The sequence below is a fragment of the Musa acuminata genome, chromosome BXJ3-6, assembly GCF_036884655.1.
Source record: "Musa acuminata AAA Group cultivar baxijiao chromosome BXJ3-6, Cavendish_Baxijiao_AAA, whole genome shotgun sequence".
NCBI lineage: Eukaryota > Viridiplantae > Streptophyta > Magnoliopsida > Zingiberales > Musaceae > Musa > Musa acuminata.
The window spans coordinates 3,765,848-3,790,715 of NC_088354.1; the positions used below are offsets into that span (position 1 = coordinate 3,765,848).

General features: G+C 41.0%; 3 protein-coding genes and 1 long non-coding RNA gene across 9 annotated transcripts; all 4 read left to right on the top strand.

Annotated features, from left to right (window-relative positions):
* Window positions 1-271: 271 nt before the first annotated feature.
* On the top strand, window positions 272-8,222 carry LOC135581607 (uncharacterized). Of its 6 annotated transcripts, XM_065155685.1 has the most exons (11): window positions 285-454; window positions 553-817; window positions 1,718-2,049; window positions 2,428-2,553; window positions 2,782-2,854; window positions 2,946-3,028; window positions 4,622-4,699; window positions 4,807-4,860; window positions 5,700-5,834; window positions 5,928-6,348; window positions 6,424-8,222. In XM_065155685.1, the coding sequence occupies exons 3-11, from the start codon at window positions 1,750-1,752 to the stop codon at window positions 7,911-7,913; spliced, it is 2,760 nt and encodes a 919-aa protein (XP_065011757.1). In that variant the 5' UTR covers window positions 285-454; window positions 553-817; window positions 1,718-1,749; the 3' UTR covers window positions 7,914-8,222. The 6 variants fall into 6 exon arrangements, with proteins under 6 accessions (XP_065011750.1, XP_065011756.1, XP_065011757.1 ...); XM_065155678.1 differs by having other exon boundaries at window positions 272-409; window positions 5,928-8,222; XM_065155682.1 differs by having other exon boundaries at window positions 553-851; window positions 5,928-8,222.
* A 1,136-nt stretch (window positions 8,223-9,358) lies between these two features.
* On the top strand, window positions 9,359-10,289 carry LOC135641845 (uncharacterized). The gene is made up of 2 exons (XR_010497803.1): window positions 9,359-9,636; window positions 9,718-10,289. It is a non-coding gene; the product is annotated as an uncharacterized LOC135641845 (long non-coding RNA).
* Window positions 10,290-13,575: 3,286 nt separating this feature from the next.
* LOC103986879 (subtilisin-like protease SBT1.4) lies at window positions 13,576-16,263 on the top strand. Its single transcript, XM_009405015.3, has one exon. The coding sequence runs from the start codon at window positions 13,745-13,747 to the stop codon at window positions 16,064-16,066; it is 2,322 nt and encodes a 773-aa protein (XP_009403290.2). The 5' UTR covers window positions 13,576-13,744; the 3' UTR covers window positions 16,067-16,263.
* Window positions 16,264-17,749: 1,486 nt separating this feature from the next.
* LOC135641157 (uncharacterized) lies at window positions 17,750-24,564 on the top strand. Its single transcript, XM_065156255.1, has 10 exons — window positions 17,750-18,980; window positions 19,631-19,792; window positions 20,287-20,634; window positions 21,268-21,331; window positions 21,889-22,106; window positions 22,209-22,322; window positions 22,400-22,505; window positions 22,581-22,792; window positions 22,914-23,017; window positions 24,054-24,564. Exons 1-10 carry the CDS (start codon window positions 18,123-18,125, stop codon window positions 24,202-24,204), a joined length of 2,337 nt encoding a protein of 778 aa, XP_065012327.1. The 5' UTR covers window positions 17,750-18,122; the 3' UTR covers window positions 24,205-24,564.
* Window positions 24,565-24,868: the final 304 nt, after the last annotated feature.

Sequence of the window (24,868 nt, forward strand, 5' to 3'; positions counted from 1 at the left end):
AAAAATGAAGGTGTGAAATTTATATAGAAATAAATTAGCTTATGACGACTTATTGTTGTGATGGTAGAGATTCTTAGAACATGATTTATTGGTGTTGTATGAACCATATCTTAATTATTGGCGCAAATGCATTATTATTTTCAAGCTTTTGAGAGGATAGACAAGTAAAAATCATTTTCTTGATGCAGTTAAATACAATAAAATTAATTATTGCGTTAATTGAATATGTATTTACGTGTAGCAATCCGTACCCGAGAACTTATTTTGCTATGCCTGTACTCAGTTAGCCCTAACCCTATATTCTTCGCTGCCTCGCCGCCTCTCCTCTCCTCGGCTTTGCGTCGCTCTCCTCCTCTTCTCGATCTTTCCCTGGACCGATCTGGCGGTGGAGGATCTCGGGGAATGTGAAGTAAGTAATAGGGGAAGGATCCTTCGTGACGACAGAGAACCCTAGGTTTTCAAATGTTCTTTCATGTTGTTCGATTGTTTCTCTGTATCTTTTATGCTTTTGTAGAGGATTTGTACGCGTTGACTATCGGTAATCTTTTGTAGAGTCACCAGCCTCCCGCCCACCACCGTTTTCTCTTTACCGCTCTGGATCGGGTTTTTCGTCAGCCCGATCATCCTTCGGTACCAAGCATTCTGCGTTTGCTGAGCGTGCTCCATCGTCACATTCCTGCTCTTCGATCGATCATACGCCTTCACCAAACTGGTTGTTATTTGTTGTTGATTTCACGTTTAGGGGCGGCCCACCTCTGATCTCTCTTCCCTCTTGTTGATGCGTGCGAGAGGTATCCTAGTTATGCAATTGGAAGAGGTATCCTAGATCTGTGGTTTTTCACTTGTACTTGGTAAACTTCAGTTAATTTCAATGAATTTTTTCAGGTCCAATATTTCCTTTAACCCAAAGATATCAGGGTAAAATACCTACTATAACTCGAAATCCAGAGTGTGGAATAAAAGAATTTGTTCTTTTACATAGTTGTTAAGGGGATCTACGCATTTCCTTTAATTTCTTAATATTTCTTTGCATAGTTGACAGGGTAGAATTTTTGTTTAATATTTGATTTTGAAACGTTCGTAGAGCATCATGTTATCAAGACCATTTTTAACAGAATCAAGTTTAACAAAACCAGTATACACAGAATGGAGTATGGTGTCTAAAGGAAAATTGTCTTTATGATCTTTGAAGTCTCCAGGACTAGGAGAAGTAAAATCTATGTGGAGCTTAGATTCTCGACATTCTGATAATAACATTTATGTAAAAAATTGAACTGGGAGCCTTTTCTGGAGATTCCCATCCTTTGTCTTTAGGATTTTAAGGCATTTTGGAGCCGGGTGGTTTAGGATATGAATATTCTTTGTATCATTACCTTTTCTATTGGGCTTCTCTTTTCTTTGAAACTCTCAAGGATTTCATATGATGATTTTAGCTGTATGAAACTAGGTATGGAAGGAAGTAGCCTGGATGAACAATGTGATGTTGCTAAGTATTACAATAGTTCAGATTAGTGGAAAAATGAGAGTACACTTGTCCAAAGTTTTATGAAGAGCTTGTGTAACCACATTCTTAATGACTTCAATAATTTTGTACACGTCTTAATTCCTGAAGTTCCCATCGCTATTTCAACACTCGTGAATTGTCTCAAGTATGTATTCTGTCTGTGGTTGAATATTTTAACCGTTTTTGAGTTTATCCTCCTCTGTGACTCTGCAGGGTAATTAGCTACATTGGAATTACTCTCATCCATGGCTGCAAAAGTTGATCCATCAGCTTCTGCTGAATCTCGCCGTGTGCAATATACTGGATCTATGTCTACATCAGCAAACAGTCCTAAAATCTCCATGTTTGGAGCAAAATCTGGATTTGTTATACCAAAAAATAAACTGTCTGGTTCATTGGTTCCTATCTTCCAAAGGGGGGGGAAATTGGAAGGTGGTAATTCTGTTAAGGAAGAAACAACTAAACAAGTTCAGAGAAAAACAAAGTGGGGACCTGATCTTACACTGGATGCTGCTGTCAGAAAAGGAAGAGCCTTAGCATATCAGGTAAGTTGTTTAAGGTTGTAAAATATTTTGTTTGGTAACTCCTGTCGTCTTACAATGACTGTGATTCTTGTTTCATAGTAATGCTTCTGTGAACATGTATCAAGTTCTACTAGTCTATAAATCTGTTTGATCGAGCTGACATGCAATTCCATACTAATGTATTTGTTATTATGAGATATTCAACATTATACTACTTGTCAAGATTTGCAAATATTGAGATGCAACTGTTATAGTTCAGCTTCAAATGAAAGAAATCCCCACTCACCTTTTGTTTAGGGGAGACTTCTAACTGTTTTCTTCAGGCATTAGATGGAAAAAAAATTCTCATAGGAAGCTTGAACTTCCAGGTTACATTAAGTGATATTACTTCCTGAGCAGACTCGACTGGAGCAAATTACCCAGCAGCTGAAGCACGGGCATTTGGAGATAAAAGATAATCAAAGCCCTCTTTCAATAAAGCAGAATTTGGATGATGATTCAGATAGCCACCAGATTGACAAAGAGGTACTGAAATAAAGAATTTTTCTGGCCTTTTTATAGGGGCAAATTGCTATGAGTTACTTTGCCAATCCTGTAGCAGTTGCTGTTCCCTATTCTCTTGGTCGAATTTCTGCTAATTGTAATTGCTGATGTGTAGAGGACGCCATAATTTGGTTTCTGCTTATTCCATTTAGGGGCTCTCTATATTTGACAACTGTATTGATTTTCCTTTCTATCTTGTTGATTCTTAAGTCTAAACCTTTAGCGTGGAATATGCTGACCTCAAAGCTAGAGCTTTTGGAGTTGGAAAGGCGAGAAGTTATTGGTAATTATTTTATGTTTCCCAATTTGTTTTCTTTTCCTTTGTTTTAGAGTTGTAAGTTGCATCTTTCATATATGATTATTTTTATTTGCAGGTGAAATATTACGTCTGAATCCTTCATACAAACCTCCTGCTGATTATAAGCCATTACTGAAAGAAGCAGACATCCCCATTCCTGTAAGTTCATTCCATCATACATTTTTTGCTCTGTGCTGCTGTCATCTTAATTGTTCTTAGTACTTATGAGGCAAATTTATTTAGGATTAATGCTTACATGCTATGGCCTCTCTTTGATGATGTTGTGCCAAATCATGTTCGAAAATGTTTTATGCATGCTGCAAAATGTTTGATGTTGTGCCAGATCATGCTTCAAAATATGCTTTATGCATGTTGCAAAACATTTGATGTTGTGCTAAATTATGCTTCAAAGTATGCTTTATGCATGTTGCAAAAATGTTTCCGAATGTGAATGTATCTTGTTCTTGATATGATGGAGAGAAGGCTCAGGATCAAAACATGAGTAGATGTGCTGCTAAATTATCCATGTTCAGTATGCACTGTGCATGTCTGGTTCTTTCTTCATGTGCACAGCAGTCAATATAAATCTACCAAATGAATGCTAGCATCTTAAAAAGCAACCATCAGGGTTTGCTTTTGTGTCTGCATGTGTTTGCTTTGGGTGCTTTTGACAGTATCCACCTAATGTTCCATGTGGACTACTGCATATGTGGTGATTTCCTATGTCTGGTAAAGGTAAATATTGTCTTAATTTTTTTTTATTTCTTCTCTCTTTTTCATTTCGGCTCTCTTCATCTTATTTTGGAATTGCTCCCTCAAGTTGTCTCCTCGTGCAACTCCTCAGACTACTACATATTTTTATTACAACTTTTCATTTCTGTCATACTATTGAAAAGCTATTAGCTTTTTCTGGTATGTTAAATGTTTATTAGTTTATACTCCCTTTTAATTTTCTTGATTTGTGTCAAATTCGTTACTTATTTTTTGTGTTATGTAATGATAACTTTCTGCATATGTACCTGTATACAACAAATGTGCAGTGCAGTCCCCTGCTTCTGTAGAAATATTACTTTGGATATTTGGAATTTAATATACAATATTTATGATGATGTAAAAGGAATCTTTTAAGTTAGAAATTTTAGATGCAGAGTTAAGACAGAAGATATGTTGGATTACAGTCCATACAGCAAAACAAGTGGACAACCTAAAGTAAAAATGTTTTCTCTTATAGTTTATTTGATCCCTCTCTTCACGTGAATTTGTTCATATCACATTGATAAATGCAATTTATTAAAGCATCATCATATTGTGACTTTCTATGTTTAGCTAAGTCTAGCTTATCTTTTGCTGATCAAGTAAAAATATTATCTCTAGCACAAAAGGGTGACAAATTGTCGATCAGATTGGTGATATTCTCTTTTCTTATTGAGATTCAAGGTGTGTAAAAGCCAATTATGGAAATGTTTGAAAGTGCAAAAAATTAATATTTTAAGCCATGAAGGTGACAGTGGTAATGTCATTGCCCCTTATTTTGTCAGTGCAGCTGTTTGCTTCTTAAGGTGCAAAGTGGTACCTATATCGTTGCTAATCTAAGCATCATAGCTATCTTTTCTTGGCAATCTTTTCGTTTCTTTTTTTGTTTCTTTTTTGGAAGAGAGAGAGGGTATTGGAGAAAAAAGGAGGTGGGGATATAATTAGGTATGTCTCTCCATGTTACCTAATTCCTCTGTTTTCTTTTTATGGCATTTGCAGATCAAGGTGCATCCTGGATACAATTTTGTTGGACTACTGTTGGGACCTGAAAGCAATACTCAGAAGCGACTGGAAGAAGTATAGATTCCTTTGGCATTTGTGTGTTTTTTTTTCCTTTTGGCATCTGAAGCATCAAATTATGCATATAGTACTTGTCTGTAATGCCTTTATTTATTTGAATCCAGGAAACAGGAGCTAAAGTACGAGTTTATGGAACTAAAAAGGACACAGGGGAGAAGGTGAATTGAAGCTATTATTTTTTTAAGAACAAGCACATTTAATTTTAAATTTGCTAACCAATTTATATTCTGTAGTATATCATCTATATGTTGATTTCTGAAAAGTTCTCTGTTCCTGAATGCGCAATCTTAGAACTGTTGTGCTTTCATACTGGCCTCACTTTTCTTTCTTCAATGATAATTTCAGCATCTCATTAGACCTTACAAAAGAAGTCTTGCAATTTATATTTTCCACCTTATATTTTCAAAATTTTATTTTAGTTGTTACATCTTTTCTTATTTACATGTCTGAGATCATTCTTGTTTCAACTTGATGCCAGGTAAGAGTAAATCCCTTGCACTCTTGTCATTATTGGTAACCTGCCATTTCATTAGTAATTGATAAATCAGCTTTCTTTTCTGACTTTGTTCCTTTTTGTTTCATCATTTTTGTCCATCTAGTGATTCACAAATCCTGCGCCACATGCTGATTAAATTTTATGATGCTTGTCATGTTTGAAAAATTTCCCTAGTATATGTTTCTAACTTTTACAACTTCTGTAATGTGATTTATATCAGAAAAGGAACTTTTGAGACTTTTATTTGGATCTCTGTGACAAACCATACTTGATCTTTCTTTGTCATTCCCCAGCTTAACATGTTTGTTTGAGTCATTTAGTAATTAATTTACGTCAATCATTATGCTCAGTGAATAATCTTTATGTATCATTACTATTGCTTGAACTCAATTGTGATTACTCTTTGAAATTTATGTTCGTTTTCATTTAAGGATGATAGAATTGCAACTGTATTTCATTATATCGAAAGACTGCCCTTATACTTGCTATGATAATTTTCAGCATGAAATTACTCACTCAGACAAAAGCGAAGCCGTGGATGCTTATGAGGAGTTACATGTTAATATCTCAGCAGATACATATGAGAAAGTTGACACAGCAGTTGCACTGATTGAATTGCTGTTCACTCCAGTATCTGTGAGTTTGCTGCTTTAAATATTTTTAACAGAATTCTCCTTTGTCTTTCGGACCAGTTCTATAGGCTCAGCCTACACTTTCATGGCTTTATAGGGTACCGCTGCTGTGTCTTCCACCAGTTCGACTTCTCTCGTCGCCAGCAATTTAGATAATGCTGATGTGAATTTGAAGGAGATGTCTTCGAGCTACATGATCATGACTACAGCTGATGTTAATCAAGGTGTTGCACCGCCCATATTACTGACTGCTCAGCCTAGTCCACTGCAGTATCAGCCATTTACTGCTCCTTGGCTCCCAATTGCCCCACCTAATCTTCAGTCACATCTGTCTTCTGGATTTGTACCATCTTTGCCCAACAACTCTGTCCGATTTCCTCCGCGTCCTTTTGGTGGACTACATCATTCCTTTGGCACAATGCAAAGTAGCTCATCAGCTGTAAACTCCGGATCTCAGTTTCCTATGCAAGCTATGCAGCAACCTTTGAATCAAGCTCCACCACGTAATAATCTTACTGGTCAGCAGCCTCCAGCTTATCCTAATATGCTTTCCAATGTGCCTTCTTTTGCTGCTTCACAACCACTTTTCTCAGGAGCTGTGCATGCTTCAAGCCATGTAGCATCCTTGAGTCCACAACCAATGGCCATGGCTCCAGACGCATCATTGACCAGCAGGCCATTAACTACACTACCTCCTGCTGGAAATTCTGGATGGTCTACTGCACCTCAGATTGTCCCATTGTTACAAAGGCCTGCCTTGCTTCCCTCATCAGCTCCACTGATGAGGCCTCCACTGGTTGTTTCATCACCAGCTATTGCTACAGCTTCTAATGTGCCTTCTAATGTCAGCAGGCCTCCAGCAGCCATTGGCACTCTACCTTTACAACCAAATATTCCTACAAATGAAACCAATAGGCCTTTAGCGACAAATTTTGCTCCAACTGCTTTCCCATTCAGACCAAGTGCCTCACAGTTTACTTCAGTTCTGCAAACTGGAGCCCCATTGTCGACTCCTATGCCTTCATCGACTCCAGTACCTCCACATATGCCTTCACCTGCACCTAGACCAATGCCGATGCTTCCAGGCATACCAGCTCCAGTGCCACGTCCACCTGCTGTTTTTCAAAGTGCAGCTCCACTTGGTGGATCTAACCCTGCCATGACTCAAGCATCTGCTCCTTCCCATCCTTTGTTAACTATACTGGGGCAAGCTCAAATACCGCTTCCGTCGAAAGCTCCTGTACAATCTTCAATGCCAGTGCAGCCACCAGGATCATTGCCTCAGCTAGCACCTGTAACACCCATCTCCCTTTCTGGAGTCATGCCTGGTTTCTCACATGTAACCCACCCACCAAATACAGTCATCACCACACCACCCGTTGCAGTCCCAAAACCTCCACGCCCAATTTCTGCTGATTTTACGTTTCGGCCACTTGGTGCACAAGTTCCTGCATCTCCGACACCTCGAAGGCCCAATGTTCAGACTGCACAACAGATGACTGCTGTTGCTGCACCTCAGCCCCCATCTTTCAGACCAGCTTTGCAAAATTCAGCTTCATCCATCAACACTCAAGGGTTTCCTAGGCCTTTAGCTGTCAATCAAACAAATCCATCTCAAGCTCCTATTCGCCTGCCACCTTCCTCGGGTGTTCCTTTTTCAGTTGATCTGACCATGGTACGTCCTCCTCCAAACCTTCCAGCATTCTCAGATACAAACTCCATTCGATTAACTGGTCCATCAAGTCAAATGGGACCAGGCTTTTCCTCGGCTGCCCAATCATCTAATCCACCTCGCATGCCTGCCTGGTCTATGCCCATCATACAAACATCTCAGAATCAGTTGCGACCTGTGAACAGACCAAACAGTCCAGCCGTTCCGATGCAACAGTTGGGTGCTAACCATCCTGGTTATATGGCTGGTGTAGCCTCATCAAATGCCGGAGGGAATCAGATTTATGATCCTTTCTCACCAACGTCAGTTTCATCCGCACCTAGAAAGGCAGAAGAAAATCATACTAACATGAGGAAAACAGAAACAGATGCAGAGTACGAAGATCTCATGACATCTGTTGGTGTCAAGTGATTCAACCCACATGTTATGGTACTAAGTGAAGGTCTTGGCAAGCAGTCATTATATGCCACAAGGCTCTCGGAATATTTGGGTCCAAGAGAGATCAGATTCCTCAAGAGTTGCCCAAGAGTCACAGATGATGAACTTGTATAAGAGTTTTTTTCAAGGGACAAAGGTAGGAGATGTTCATTATACTTTTTGCTATTACTCGTATGTTGTATATCTGCACAAAAATTAAGGGCACACTAAGTTCACAAGGTATGGTGGTTCCTTCATAGGATTAATGTGCACAAATACTCCAATTTTAACCTGGTTTCTATATGCTCTTTTTCTTTTGGTTTTTTTTTACGACAGTGGCTGTCAGAACCATTTGCTTTCATGTATCTTGATTGATCTTTTAGGGTTTCCAACTTTTGTGTTTTTTTTATGGGCAGTGTTCGTCAGAACTAACATTTGCTATCATGTATATTTGATTGATCATTTAGGGTTTCTAACTGTTGCTGCATGATAGTCTTTAAACCAGGTGGATGCATATAGGTGAGACATGCGCACAGGCCGGCATTTGGCATTTTGGTGAACAAACCCTACCTTGGTGGGGTAATATATATATATATATATATATATCCCATCCAAAGTTTCTTTTATTTTGGTAGCTCGTCTTTTTATATTCTCAAAATGAAGACCATATTCTGCTAATTGGTACAATTTCTTCTTTTGTTTTGAAATTGTTGTGGTACAGTTTTTCGGTGCATTTTCTTGGAAAGTGTTGGTTAATACTTTGATACCTTAGATCAAATATGTTATGAAGTTTTAGACAAGTCTAACATAGCAATGCTTGTAACCTTGTGTTCATTGTGCATCGTAAGGCCTCTGCATTCTCTACTATCACTAGAGAGGCTTTGATTTGACCAACTTTATGCATAGTTATCTAATCTGGACTCAACCATCGTCCAAATTAGCCTCATGTCACTGCATCACTAGTTGAATTGTTGGTTTACCGATTGGATTATACATTTAATTGAATATTATATATATATATATATATATACAGCTATGAAACAGAAGCAATCAGTAGTTGGAATTACAGGTTTCCTTCGACTTTTCTAGAAAGTGATCCATTTAATTCTCATCAACCATGCCGAACAATGGCTTAAAAGAGGGGCTGCCAAGACAATATTTTAGGTTTCCTTCTCCTATAGTAAAGAAGCCTTTTATACATTGTACAAGAAATAGAGAGGACGACAAAATATTAAAAGATCCGACGGAATTTTTCAGATTTCCGGTTTGATTCCGATATGACCGCAACAGCCTCAATTAATTCCTATCCGATTTAATACTATCCATTATATTCAATAAAAACAAGTGTAATAATATTTCCGGGCACCCAAACATCAGATGAAACCATGAGATGCAGCGCGGTTTTATTTGGATGGACGTGCCACCTCGAACAAGCACTGTTCACATATCCCGATTAGTCCCTCCCGATCTTATCGTAGTTTCCCTTCTCCACCTTCTGCTGCTTCCTCTCCTCTGACTCGCCGAGAACTGCTTCCTTGGCGTCCTCCACGACTTCCCTGGCGCTCTCGCCGACTGCTTCGGACTTCTCCCTGGCTTGCCGCAGGAACTCTTCGGCCGTCGACGTCGCCTTCTCCACCACTCTTTGCGGTTCATCCTTCTTCTCCGCGCAGTACTGCAAACGGCGGAAGAGGGGGGGGGGACGTACATGATTAAACAAGTTGGTAACGTAATACGGAGTCGATCATCTTCTTCCCTTCTCGCTACACCATCAGATCTATCACATCTTTTTCCGTGGAAGGTATCAGGTAACCAGATCAGATGGATCAACGGATTCAAACTAAAATCATATCTCATGCAACTGAGATGGGAGCAGAATCCAGCATCAAATCCCATCCCAAACAACTACTGTGCGCGGTACCCCTTCATCAGATCTTGCAAGATGGAACCACGCAGCAGGCGGCGGAAACTTACCCTGCGACCGCGTGCGTAGTCGCCCAACGCAGGCAGCGCAGCGGACGTCGTCGACTTCAAGGTGGAGGATCGGCATCCACGGGCGAGAAGGCTGCTCATCTTCCTTCCAAGGTTGATCTCCTCGTTTCTCTGCTCAGATACGTATCGATACGATGCGCTCAACGCGTTAAAGAGGGGGAGGAGGAGATCGAAAGAATCCAATGCTTGCTTACCCGATGAACGAAGGTCTGCACTGCACGTGGATACGAAGGAGAAGGGGAGAGGGTTCGGAAGTCAGCAAACGTGGCCGTGGAATTTGCATGGCACGTAATGGCAGTGAAACTGATGGCTTATTTCCTTGAGAAAAAGGCAAACATTTTAATCTCCATTAAGGCATTGGACGTAAAATTTACTGTTTTATTAGCTGAATAACGTTTGTTCAGAAGACAAAGAAGCCCTAACAACAATAACAATACTTCAGGCAATTATATTTTGATCCTCTAATACGTCGACGATTTAAAGTCATATTTGAATTCAATGTCTGAGTTTCCCATAAATTTGATACATGAAGATAAGAGGATTTAGTAATTATTATACAAAAATCTATTGCGAAGGCATATTCAATAATTTTTTTTAATATTTAAATCATAAACTCGACTTGCTCAAGAGAGATTATATACTTTACCTAACTTGGATTATTATTATTATTTTTAATTGGAGAGCTAATTTGTTAGATTACTTTTTAACGATCATAACTAATTCATGATCATTATTTAGTGTATTTATTGAAGCGGACTCATATTAATGAGACATGTAAAATGATTCCTACCAATGTGTCAAGATGATCGGATGTTTAAGATGATAGATATCAAGTAGGCATCACTACATACATAAACGTCAATCCGATGCGATAGATGATGGGGCATGATGTGATATCATATTATCCCCAAACATATCTAAAGAAAATTATATCTTCCAAAATTGCTTATCCAATTAAATAAATGCCATCCAATTCCATCAACTATGATAAAGATAAGACACCATATGATTTCTCAAATCAAATACAAAAAGAATAATTTTTACCAAGAAAGAAGAAATAGTTTTTTTGCTCTCCTTTTCTTCTCTAAGCTTCCCATTCTTTTAGCATATATGAGAGGCTATGTGGGTATAATACCCTTTTTTATCTCTAATTTATTATTAATGAACCGATTTATATCCCAAAGTTGGACACTTACTTCAAGTTTTAGTTTTTTTGGCTGTAGGCATTATCTGAGTACTCTTAGAACACACTTAAAAGATCCAATCGACGAGGACGGAAGCGGTGGGCCCAAATGGCGCCGTCCATCCATCAGAACTAGAAATTATCCTTCTAAGTTGCTGATTGCCATTCAAATCAATTTTAGTTCACTAATGTGTACTAAAGCTATGAAGATGTCAACTACCGATGAAGAATATAATGATTCCTTCTCTAACATAACTGCACTTTATTTCACGGTTGAGTGCTGTCTCATAACCTACGATGGGACTTGCACGCAAGAGTTGCTTCTAGCACGGGATCATGATGCTATCTAGGTTAGATTGTGATGCGATGGATACGAGTAATGTGATACATGGATCAAGCCAATCTGGTTTGACCCTATATGCACAAGAAGCCTAGATGGATTGAGACAAATTCAAAAGCTATTTGGATGTTAATATGCATAAAGATCGAGGTCGAATAGGATCCCACGCTCTACTCGATCCTAGAATAGAATGTGAGAATTTTGAACAAATAATAATCGACCTCGATTATTACGGTGCAAAGGATTTTTATAGTCGATTTAATTAGAGAAAATATTTTGAGATATAAAAGAAATATTCTCATAGCATTTCTGGTCACCTCCCGAATGTGTACTTTGAGAGCTCTCTTGAAGGGATCTAAATATGTAATCATGTGTTGACGTAACATGTTAGGCATCAGCACATCAAACAACCTCCCACGTTTATCCTGGGATGGACACATTAGGTGCTTTTCAATGCAAAGTCCGAAAAGAGCACATCGAGCAACTTTCGATGCTTAGCCCGTGAAAGACTTTCAATGCCTATACAAAAAGGATTTATCATACAACCTCCGATGCTTAACCCACGATGGACACATTGGATGCTTTTGTCTATGAAGGATGCATTTTATGCTTTATATGTTTTTTATCTAAGAAGGATACATCATACGCTTGCTTTGGATACTTTTGTTTTCGAAAGATACATCAAACACTTTATATGCTTTTTATTTACGAAGGATGCATCACATGTCAGAGATGCTTATATCAACTAAGGACACATCATACGCTTCAAATACTTTTATCCATGGAGGATGCATCGACGTCGAAATGCTTTTGTCCATGAAAGATGTATAAAATGCTTCAGATGTTTTTGTTTACGAAGGAGACATCACGTATTAGAGATATTTATATTCATAAAGGAATCAGCATAGACTTTGAATACTTTGTCTACGAAGGATGTATTGAATACTTTGAGTGCTTTTATCCACGAAGGACATATCACTTGAAGATGCTTACATTTGTGGAGGATGTATCATATTAGGATATCCACGGAAGATACATCATATGATTTGAATACTTTTGTCCATGAATGCATCAAACACTTCCAACACTTCTATATGCGAAGGATGCAGTACGCAATGAAGACGTTTATGCTCGCAAATGACACATAAGACACTTTGAATGCTTTTATCCATGAATGATATATCAGACGTTTCAGATGCTTTTATTCGTGAAAGATATACGAGATGTTAAAATATTTTTGTTTATAAATGATGTATGTGACACTTCAGATATTTTTATCTATGTAAGATTTATCATGTAATGCGGACGCTTATATCTATGTAGAACGCATCAACGCTTTAAATATTTTTATTCGTAAAAAATATATAAGATGCTTTTGTCCAAAAAAAAAAACATGCTTCAAATGTCTTGGATCGTTCGATGCATCAGGGTAGAGCATCATCGCAAAGAGTGCTCGTTGGGCGACTGGGCTACTCCACGTTGAATCCTGATTGAGACAATCTCGACTTACTCTACGTTGACATACTAATGTATTTAATACAACTTCAATTTATCTTTAATCCCTCATGTATTCACGAGCTGTTTATTTAAGCGGTGAATGTGCCGTATGTGTCATAAACTAATCCATGTCGTGTTCTAATCGATGTCCCCACGCCATCATCGTGCGATAAGTCGCGAGTGGGATCGCTACGCCAGCTCAATCATGCACGCGGTGGACCCCTCCGTCGGTCGCCTCCTTGAGAACGTTTTAAATGAACGGTCACGCGATCCGGTGCCACGTACCCCCGCATCCCGATCCTGTGCACCCTGTCCTGCATGAGTCAGCGTCAAAGGGACGATCCATCACCGTCCATCAACTGTCACTATGATGTTAAGAAATCATGCGGACGGTTGAGATGACAAGATGAGATGCAATGGACGGCTGTGGATGGTTTTCCTTTGCAGCATTAAAAGTACATGGACCCCACAATTCTTAAAAGCTCCATAATTGACATCCTACGTGGATCATCTCCCAAACCCACTCCGCCTCACCCCCCCTTCCTCGTGGAATCTTTGCGGTCCTTTCGCCACTACCCCAAATAGCCCTTATTCCATCAAGAAACTACCGAACCGCCACGCCACGTTGCCGTTTCGTTCGGCTCTTCCAAATGGTCCATACCGTAAATACTGTTCATTACCCGACCCGACAACCACCCATCTGTCCATATATTCCCATTTTATCCCATTGGCCGATCTGTCTTCGCCACCCCCCACCTTTCCCCCTCTTCTTCCTCTCTGTGTCCTCTGCCTCTCTCGGACCCGTTTCCGTGATCCATGGGGAAGTCGTTTCGCCTGTCCTTCTTCCCCGCCGTGTCCATCCTCCTCATCTTGCCGCTGCTGGGAACGGCGCAGGTAGACACCGACGCGCAGGCTACCTACATCGTCCACTTGTCCCCCTCCCGCAAGCCGGCCACCTCCCCGTCCCACGCCCACTGGTACGCGCGCACCCTCCGCTCCCTACCCGGCCGGCAACCCGCCCGACTCCTCTACGCCTATTCTCGGGCCGCGTCCGGTTTCGCCGCCCGCCTCACCCCCGCCCAGGCCGCAGCCATCCGACGCCTCCCTTCCGTCCTCGCTGTCCTCCCAGACCGCCTCTGCCACCCCCATACCACCCATTCCCCTGTCTTCCTCCGTCTCTCCACCTCCACCGGCCTCTGGCCCTTCTCTTCCTTCGCCTCCGACGTCGTCATCGGCGTGCTCGACACCGGCATCTACCCCTCCCGCGCTAGCTTCGCCGATGACTCCCTCCCCCCGCCCCCCTCCACGTGGCGGGGCTACTGCGAATCGGGGAACGGCTTCAACGCCTCCTCCTGCAACCGCAAGCTGATCGGCGCCCGGTTCTTCTACCAAGGCTATGAGGCCGCCATGGGCCACCCGATCGACGAGACCAAGGAGTCGAAGTCGCCGCTAGACACCGAGGGCCATGGCACCCACACAGCTTCTACTGCCGCCGGCGCCGTGGTTTCCGATGCCGGGTTCTACCAATACGCCCGTGGAGAGGCCCGGGGGATGGCTACCAAGGCGCGCATCGCCGCCTACAAGATCTGCTGGGCCGGAGGGTGTTACGACTCGGACATACTCGCCGCGATGGACGCGGCCATTGCCGACGGAGTCGACGTCATCTCACTGTCCGTCGGCGCCGGCGGATATGCTCCTTCGTTCTACCGCGACTCGATAGCCATTGGGGCGTTCGGTGCCGCGCGCCACGGGGTGGTGGTCTCATGCTCCGCCGGTAATTCGGGCCCCGGACAGCGCACCGCGGTCAACATCGCCCCGTGGATCCTCACCGTGGGCGCTTCAACCATTGACCGGGAGTTCCCGGCCGACGTGGTTCTCGGAGATGGCAGCACATACGGCGGCGCCTCTCTTTACGCCGGAGACCCAATAAACTCGACCTATCTTCCGCTGGTGTATGCCGGAGACAGCGGGTCTCGTCTCTGTATTCCGGGCTTCCTCGACGCTGCCGTAGTAGCCGGAAAGATCGTCCTCTGTGAGCGCGGCACCAATGCACGTGTCGAGAAGGGGAGCGCGGTGAAATTGGCCGGAGGGGCCGGGATGATTCTGGCCAACGACGCTGCTAGCGGCGGGGAACTCGTCGCTGATTCCCACCTCATTCCGGCCACGATGGTCAGTCACACGTCCGGCAGCAAGATAACGGACTACATCAAGTCGCAGCCTTCGCCCACCGCCACCATCGTCTTCCGAGGCACGGCCATCGGAGCGTCCCCCGCCGCCCCCAAGGTGGCCGCTTTCTCGAGCAGGGGGCCAAACTTCCGCGTCGCGGAGATTCTCAAGCCCGACGTCATCGCCCCCGGCGTCAACATCTTGGCCGGGTGGACGGGGATGAACGGGCCAACGGACCTCGACATCGATCCGAGGCGGGTCGAGTTCAACATAATCTCCGGCACCTCCATGGCGTGCCCCCATGTTAGCGGCATCGCCGCCCTGCTCCGCCGTGCCTATCCAGATTGGAGCCCAGCTGCCATCAAATCCGCCCTGATGACCACGGCCTACAACTCAGACGACTCCGGCGAGACCATCAAGGACTTGGCAACCGAAGCGGAGTCCACACCTTTCGTTCGCGGTGCCGGCCACGTGGATCCGAACCGCGCGCTCGACCCCGGTCTAGTGTACGACTCGAACACCGACGACTACCTCGCCTTCCTCTGCGCGATGGAATACAGCCCGGCGCAGATCGCTGTCTTCACCAGGAACGAGATAAGCGTTAACTGTTCAACTGCCGCATTGGATAGCCCCGGCGACCTCAACTACCCAGCCTTCTCCGTCATCTTCTCGTCGAACAGCGATGTCGTGACCTACAAAAGAGTAGTACGCAACGTCGGAACCTCTGCGGCGGCAGCATACGAAGCGCGGGTCTCCAGCCCGCCCGGCGTGGACGTTACCGTCACCCCGAGCACGCTCGTGTTCGACGCCGTCAACGTGAGCTTGTCGTACGAGATCACGTTCACCTCTTTGGCGAGTCAAGCAGTGGCCGGATCTTATGCCTACGGCTCCATCTCATGGAGCGACGGTGATCATGACGTGAGGAGTCCCATTGCAGTTACATGGGACCTAAGCCTGGTTTCCTCCATTTGAGCAGGAGATTCCTCTGCAAGCTGAGAAGCATTTGATCAAGGAAGCAGAAAAAACTTGTTCAGCTCTATGGAAAGGAATTGTGTTATATTCAGAAGCTGCTTAAGCTCTGCAACAATTTACAGTCAAATAGAAGCTTAAGGATCTGAATCTGAACTTGTATCTTTACATCAAATAAATGCTTGTCATTGGATCCACAAGTTCTATTTGCTCTGTAGCTATAAATCAGACTGTTTCTTGTGGCAGACAGATGAGCAGTGAGCAGTATGCCATGAAATCCACAACTCACTTATAGTGCAGCAGAGACAGATATGACAATTTTGAAGCTGATTCAAGTCAGCATGTGAAAGAAAAAGATGTTCTGCCTCGAGTGGTAAAAGTGATATAAGATTATTAACATGGAAATGACACTGAAAAATGAGCATTTGGATAATTAACATGGAAAAAACTAAACCATTGGAGCATTCTAAACCATAATGGAGTAGCATTCAGGATGCTTGATGCAAGAACTATACCATGCATGCCAATCAGCACTGGAACATGTCCCACATCAGTTGAGAAAGGCCCCTAAAAGACCATTGGTTAGATCATATCCGAGTCAAGTGGTGCACAATCTATCATTGAACAAATAAGAGATCAAAAGAAAATACCATTTTATATTCCTCATGACAAGCTAATAAGGCTGGATTTGATGATTCCTTCATTCAGTTTCCAGGACAATATATTTGTATCACATGATAAGGTTATCAACACGTCAGTATGTCAGCAAGATATCAAATGCATTTCTTATCTATATGTATCTTCTAGTTTGTATAATCTATATAGGTTGTAGCATAAGGAACTTTATATTCTCCCCACGATCACTTAGCTACAGCAATTCAACCAATTACATATTACTAGTTAGTTACCTTTAGTATCTTAGTCTTTACATTTTAAAAGGTTACATTGGCATCCATATAGTTACGAAAGTGAAACATCCGGGATACAATTTTAACATTCCAATTGGTGTTGGGGGACAGCATCAATGGTGGCAAACGACGATGTTGTTGGGGGCCGTGGGTAATTATTATGGATGAAAAGAGTGACGGTGAGAGGTGAGAGCCGCTCGACATATACATCAGTATCGACACAAATGCAAAGCGGCGCTGCTCGACAACTACGTCGAAGCCAACATAGTTACCAAGCAACGCCACTCTGCATCTGTGTCGGCGTTGATGCAGTTGTCAAGTAATGAAAAGATCATTGATATAGATGCTGTGCGACGAAAGAGTCGCTCGACAACTAAATTGGCATCGACGCAAATACAAAGTGACTCTCACCTCGAGTTGCTGTGCTCCTCGAGATAACATTTGCCACCACCAGCGCCATCCATCACCACTGACTGGAACGTATAAATTATATTTTTGATCTTTATTTTCATGTTTCTATTGGTAAAACTGATAACGTTAAGGTAAATATAAATGAACCAAAATATTTCACTTTTGTAATATAAGGATGCACATGTAACTTTCTAAATTATGGGACCATGACGTTAAAGTAGCTAACTATTATCGATCACAGAATAAAAGAAGCAGATTAAGGAGCAAGAACCATTCAACAGGGCGCGAAATCCGCCATGGCGTATCGATGTCTCCACTATCTCGACGAGCCCCCCGCGAAGAACCCGGTTTCTCGATTCGCAAAAGAGAGATCGAGGGATCGGATTCGTCGCAAGTAATAGAAGGATATTGGAATCTGGGGGAGGGAGGATGTGGGATTCGATGGAGAAATTAGGGTTGAGAAGCGTACCTCGGGAGAAATCGCCGATGCTTCTTCTGCTTGGAGCTTAGGACCGTTTCCCTCAAAAGAAGAAAGACTAGTCTTAATGGGCTTCCGAGTTTAACTTCATGTATTTGGTTGTTGGGCCTAAAAAGCCCATACAGCTTGATCAATTTCAATCCGTCCATCTTTTAATGGACGGTTGCTGATGGCAGTCGGCGACCCTCTTTCATCGCTTTTCCCTCCCTTTCAAATCTAAAATTAGATCGGAGCTCAAAGGCGCCTCTTTCGATCTCTCAACATGGCCTCCAAGCCCAACCTCCGAACCCTAACCCTAACCATGGCGATGTCAGAGGAAGACGACGACGATTTTCAGAACCCTAGCGAGGCATTCTCCATCGCCCAGAATCGGATCGTGTCTTCCAGGAAAGATCCTTGCTTGCGAACACTGACGTCCTCCACTGGCGCCCGCCCAAGGAAGCGGCCGCGGAAGCTCGCCTCCGCCGAAGGTAAGGAGAATCTTGAAGACGCGGAATACATCGCTGTCTGTACTAGCGTTCCCAGCACGTTGTGCGTGGGGGAGGAGCGCATGAGAGCGGAAAGGAGGAACTCTTCCTTGGATTCTGGTCCTGGGTCACTGGAGAAAGCTTCTATCTCTACATCTGATTGCCGTATTCATTTTGAGCGCGACCCTGTGGTGCATTTTGATGGTGTAAGTGGCGTTGAGAAAGAAAAATCTTTTCTTCTGACGTCTGTTGATCCGAAAGTGGTGAAAAGTGGGGGAAATGAAGGTGACGGTTCAAGAATTTCTGAGGGCACTTACTATTCCAGGTCGATAGAATCAAGGCTGTTGGAATCAAGAGCGAAGCCAGTCTCTAACATAGATGAAGGTGGTTGCTTGAGAGTGGATGATTGGGATGATTTCGATGCAGGCACCCAGCTTAATGAACTGATGAATCTCTGCTGCGAGATGGACGATGGAGGTTCCTCACACGGTGGAGCCTCACTAGAAGCAAATGAGGTTGATGATGAGACGGCGGAATTGAAACAAGGTGGCTTAGTGGAGTGTCCACTATGTGGGATAGACATTACTGATATAAGTGATGAACTGCGACAGATTCACACTAATAATTGCCTAGATAAAGCTGAAACTTTGGAGGTAAATCATTAAGTTGTCTATGATTTCTGTTCCAGTCTTATCAGAATTGTGCTATTAAGCATGTATTAAGAACATATAAGTTTTTTGCTCCTAGGGTAATAACCTCTTTCAGGTGGTATTATTGTTGTGTTCTTAGAACATGAATACCTCAAGTACATGTTTCTCATGTCAGAATTTACTGCATGCTAACCTAGTGATAAAAAGGTTTGAGGACAATGAATGTTATTGTTATTTTTAGTTGTTTGCTGTTATGGCCTTTTATTAGAAAACTAAGTTGGAGATTTCTCATAAACATTTTCTTCCTCTGGAGGATAGTCATGATTCCTGTGCTGTGATTTTGTTAGTGGCACATAGAAAAGATCTAAAAGGGCTCACTGTTGCTCCAATATTATCCTTTTTCTCTGTTATATACGTTCTCTACAAAACATAAAGCTTTCAGTTTGATGTTCATTATGGAGTTCTTCCATATTTACCTGTATTTATGAAGAATTAAATAAAAAACATGTTTTCATGAAGAAGATATAAAATCATATATCTGTATCAACTCTTCAAGGTATAAGATAGAAGATCTCCTCATGTGTGTATATGTATATATATGTATGTATGTATGTCTAAAATATGTGGTCAGTGATCAAGAAGTCATGATGTAGGTGGCTGATCCTATTTCTGAGATGAAGTCAAATGCATCTGAAGGAGTTGTTGATATCAGCCCTGTTACTCAATGGTTACAATCTCTGGGGCTGTCCAAGTATAAAGATATTTTTGTAAAGGAAGAGATTAATTGGGAAACACTTCAGTGTTTAACGGAAGAGGTACGAGATGTATATTCACTTGAATTTCTCCTTTCCATAGTTTGCATATTCTTATCAAGCTGCTTGTACTTTTAAGGAATGTAATACTCTTCTAATAAGAGGATAGTTTACTTAATCAACCCAAATGCTGCTTTTCTCTGGTTAGGTTAGCTATATTACTTATGTAATTGAATTATAAGAATGACCAATATTCATGTTCAATGAGTTGAATGATGCTAAACTATTAGATGAATTGCGATCTTGCCAATACATAATCTTGGCAGGACATAAAGCTCATCAATATTCCAAGTTGCAAAAACAGCTACTTTTCAGCTTTTTTCTCAGAACAAATCAAATTACTGTTGAAGTTCATTAGGCAAGCAACTTATTAATTAGTTTACAGCTCTAAAAATTTTGCAGTCTATGTAAAGTTCTGATACAACTCACGCTCGCTTGTCCTAATTGTAGTGAAAACACAATATAGTGATTTTTTTTGCTTATTTTTTTTATTGCAGGATCTGCTCAGCATAGGTATAGATGCACTTGGACCTAGAAAGAAGATAGTCCATGCACTCAATGAGCTTCGAAGAAGGAACCATCTTCCAGACACAGACAAAAATATTTCCAGTGCAGCAATTGTAGAGAACATAAAACCACATTTTTCTGGAAATAAGTTGATTACGGAGTACTTTCATGGTTCTGTTGTTGATAGGCATAGTGTTCGTAATCACAACAAACCACTAAATGGGAGGATCACAAAGGATTCAATTCCTAAGAGAAAGCCCACTAGAAACACTGTCAGTAAGGGAAAAGTTAGAGAGATTCCACCATGGTGTTGCATACCTGGGACACCTTTTCGAGTGGTATGATATATTTTTACACTTTTGTAAATACTCTTAAATAGTCTTTTTTTCATGGTCTGTCTGCATCATGTAGTCTTGCATGTGGATGCCGGGTAGATATTTTTGTTTATGGATTGAATTTTTGATGTTTGAAAGACATGCTTGTATTCAAAATAATCTCATCTCCTTTGGCATTAGGACTCAGGATATGATAAACAAGTTCAATAAGATATCAGCATGAGAAATAAGTGACACAAAATGAACTATTGAGAAATTATACAACTGATGTAATAAATGATACAAATAGGTATATATAAGAATATCCTTGGTGAATTTGGTTGTCTTTGCATTTCCTCTTCCTCTTTTTTAATCCCATCATGTCATTTGCTGATGAGCTTGAAATTATGTTTTCTTTGCTAATTGTTGCTTTCTATTAATCATTGTCCAATTTCTTAATAGTGGGTCCATACTTTACAATCTAATAATAACATGGAGTATTACCATTATGCTCGATTGTCAAGGTACAGTTTTTTAATAAAAGAATTGAAAATTTATGGATTATTCATTAGTCCTGACTTTTAATGCATATAATGTGCTTGAATCTTCTTCCATTGTGTTCTAGTGTGCTGAATGCTAACTATTTGACATTTGCAGGATGCATTTCGATATTTAAGAGGAGATTGTTCCCATTGGTTTTTAACACACTTCCATATGGATCGTGAGTTGGTTATAATCCTTTAGCCTCTTTGTGTAGTTGATACATGTTGATTGTACATCAGCCTAATAATCTGCTGTTTGCAGATATTTCTGGAGTGCTTGTTTGGTTAATAGTTAGTAGCTTGTCAGTTACCTTCTCTTATCTTCTTCAGATATTTGCTTCCCCTTGCCAAATTAATGGTTCAAGTGGAAGTTTGATGCATCTAATCATTGTATAAAGTTCGAAATAGAAAAGGAAAAGTTATAGATTACATCAGTTATATGTTTACTTAATCAACCGATTCTGTGTTGTGTGTTGGTAACTTGTAGAATATTTGACCAAAATGGGATTACATGCTATGATGATGAAATCTGGTAATGGTCACTGATGCTTTTCAGTGCACACACAAATGCATTGCTAAGCATACTAGATTAGTTAAATGTAAACTGTCTTAGGTGGTTCAAACCAGTTTTTAGTAACCGAGCAATTGTATGCCAAAGAGCTGATCCAGCTTGCTAAAATTCTAGCAAATTGTATATCTTATTATTTGTATGATACTTATCAGTAACTTCTAACAGATTACCAGGGTCTCAACAAAAACTTCTACCATGGAAAGATCTATTGCTCCTCAATCACTGCACACTTGGTCAACATGAAGATTGGTGTGCCATGGGACAGACTGCAAATTTTACCTCTGAACCAAAAGATCACTGTTGCAGGTGTTGGTTTGACATGCTTCGATGCAAACCACTGTCCTGGGTCAATAATAATCCTTTTTGAACCACCTAATGGCAAGGTATGAAATATTCAACTATTCGAGTGATATTTCAAGTAGAAGCTTTAGCTTGTCTTCTTGAAAGTTATATGATGCTTGGCAATTTAATGAAACCTTGATTAGGCAGTTTTACACACGGGAGATTTCCGCTTTTCCAGAGAGATGGCCAACAATGCTGTATTGCAGTCATGTCATATTCATACGCTTATCCTTGACACCACCTACTGTAACCCTCAAGTATGTCATTTGCTCGGTTCTTTTTGGTTTTATACATTACGATGTCATATAACTCGACTAAATTTCAAATGGTGCAGTATGACTTTCCAAAACAAGAGGCAGTTGCACAGTTTGTAATTGAGGCAATTCAAGCAGAGGCTTTCAATCCAAAAACTCTGTTCTTAATTGGTAGCTACACGATTGGTAATGCCTCACTCAGTCTTTCATGATTTCCAATGTGGGTGATGCTATTCGGAACATAATTTTTCTCTGCAACAGGAAAAGAAAGGTTGTACCTAGAAGTTGCTCAAATATTGAGACAGAAGATATACGTTGGGGCTGCAAAGCTACAATTGTTGAGGCATTTGGAGCTCGCTGAGGAGGAAATGCAATGGTTTACAGCAAACGAAATGGAGAGCCACATTCATGTTGTTCCTTTGTGGACTCTAGCAAGCTTCAAACGAATGAGATACATATCCAATCAATATTCTGTAAGGATAATTTTTTCATTTGTGCCTTACTGAGAAATACTGAAGAAATATTAATGAAGTCAAACCAGAAAAATGAGAAATGTTTTATGGTTTGACATAAGTGTCTCTCGTTGCTTCCCAGGCTCGCTATGATCTCATAGTCGCTTTCTCACCTACTGGTTGGGCATGTGGAAAAGGCAAAAAAAGGACTCCTGGGAAAAGGTGGCAGCAGGGTACCATGATCAGGTAATATTTTCTGAACCGTGAGTGTCAATTCTGTTATGCTTGGATAATATATCAGCGACAGTGGCAGAGATGAGGGAATCTAAGAACATGAAGCCTAAAAATAAAATGAAATCATAGGTACAAGCAATTTTGTGAAAAGAAAGCTCCTATTGACAAAATTATTTTCAAACCATCAGGATAACTTTGTAATCTTTTCTCTGAAAGCTGCTAAAAAGCTTGTACCAAGATTTCTCTACCATTTAGAACCTTATAATGCTTGTTCATTTAGTCAAAACTTCAACTGATGTCAATACTTGAGCCCCAGAAAATGTTTTTTGCATGAGGAAAAGTTGGTAAGACTTTAAGATCTAGTATAACTGTTAAACGTTTGGCTACTTGATAGGAGCTTCATTGTTTGACACAAAAAATTTAACTAGTTGACATGTTAGAATATTACTATATTAGAAATGATCTCTCTGGAACTCCCCAACTTTGCATTACTACTGAACTGAAGATATCCACATCTTAATTTCTAGAAATCTAATTATTTGTTCAAGCTAGTGGAATGTATTTAGGCTCTTTGGGTGTACAAACCAGCAAATTTGTTCTACCTGTGTGACTAGTATTGTTAAAAAAGAGGTCTTAGAGATGCAACTTCTGTTTCTTGCTATTATACACTAAGAAGGATCCTTATGTGCAATAAGAAATGCTACTGAGAAGAGATTAAGGCCAGGCATGACAAGATTATGGAATTGTCTTAATCCATACAAATGAGTTGGTTTTGGATGATGGGTTTTCCTTTTATTCTGCAGATGGGTTTCATTTTTTCTTGTACTAAGAAATCTAGAGGTTGAGCAAACTTGTGTGTGTGCCACCATTAACTTGAATCAACACTAGAAGGTTTCAAGTCTTGGATATCATGTCTCATGTTCAGCGCATCAAATTTGATTCCAACATTGTTTTAGCACACTTTCCATAAAAGGATTCCATAAAGGTAAAATATGAATATAAAGTGTAGTCTATGTAACATTTTTTTGGTGGTCTTGCCTCTTTGCAGGTATGAAGTTCCATACAGTGAACATTGCAGCTTCACAGAGCTGAAAGAGTTTGTTAGATTGGTCAGTCCGGAACATATAATTCCAAGTGTAAATAATGATGGTCCAGAGTCTGCTGATGCCATGATTGCATTGCTCATGTCAGAATCATAAGGTCAACAGTTTATAACCTATCTGGCCATCATAGTTCATGACTTGTACTGGAGAATGCATGTTGCAGAAGGGGAAAAGAACCAGAAGCTGTATGCAATGGAGCTGCAACCTGGATATGTCAGCAAAAAGATCCTGGAAGATGAATGTTAAGACATTGCCTTGATGTCAAAGTCCTCAGTCATCATTCAATGAAAAGTTGAGTTGATTGCCCAAGGGTTGAAAATTCAATACAGTACTAGACTTGTATTGTTGATCTTGACCTCAGTCAGCCTTAGTTGGCGAAGTTGTATCTCGTAGTACATGGAATTTCATGAGTATATGATGGCCGATTGCTTGGCATGAGTCATGATCCTCATGTGCTAATCACTAATCATTCCTTCTAGTAGGACATGTGTATTATTGTGGGGAGATGTAACTGATAGTTCCTTTGTTATTAGGTCATAATACATAATATATTGATGAAGAAATCATCACTGAGACATGACTGAGTTTCTGTTTGGTTTCACTGGAAGTAGATGGAAACTTGGGAATGAAGATGTTGAAAATTTTAGATTCAGAGACACTGTGCTTCTAGTTAAGAAACTTTCTAAAGCATTAAAGAAAAAAGAGTGGTGATTTTATTCATGAAAAATTAGAAGATGTGAGACAATTAGTATTTAATGAT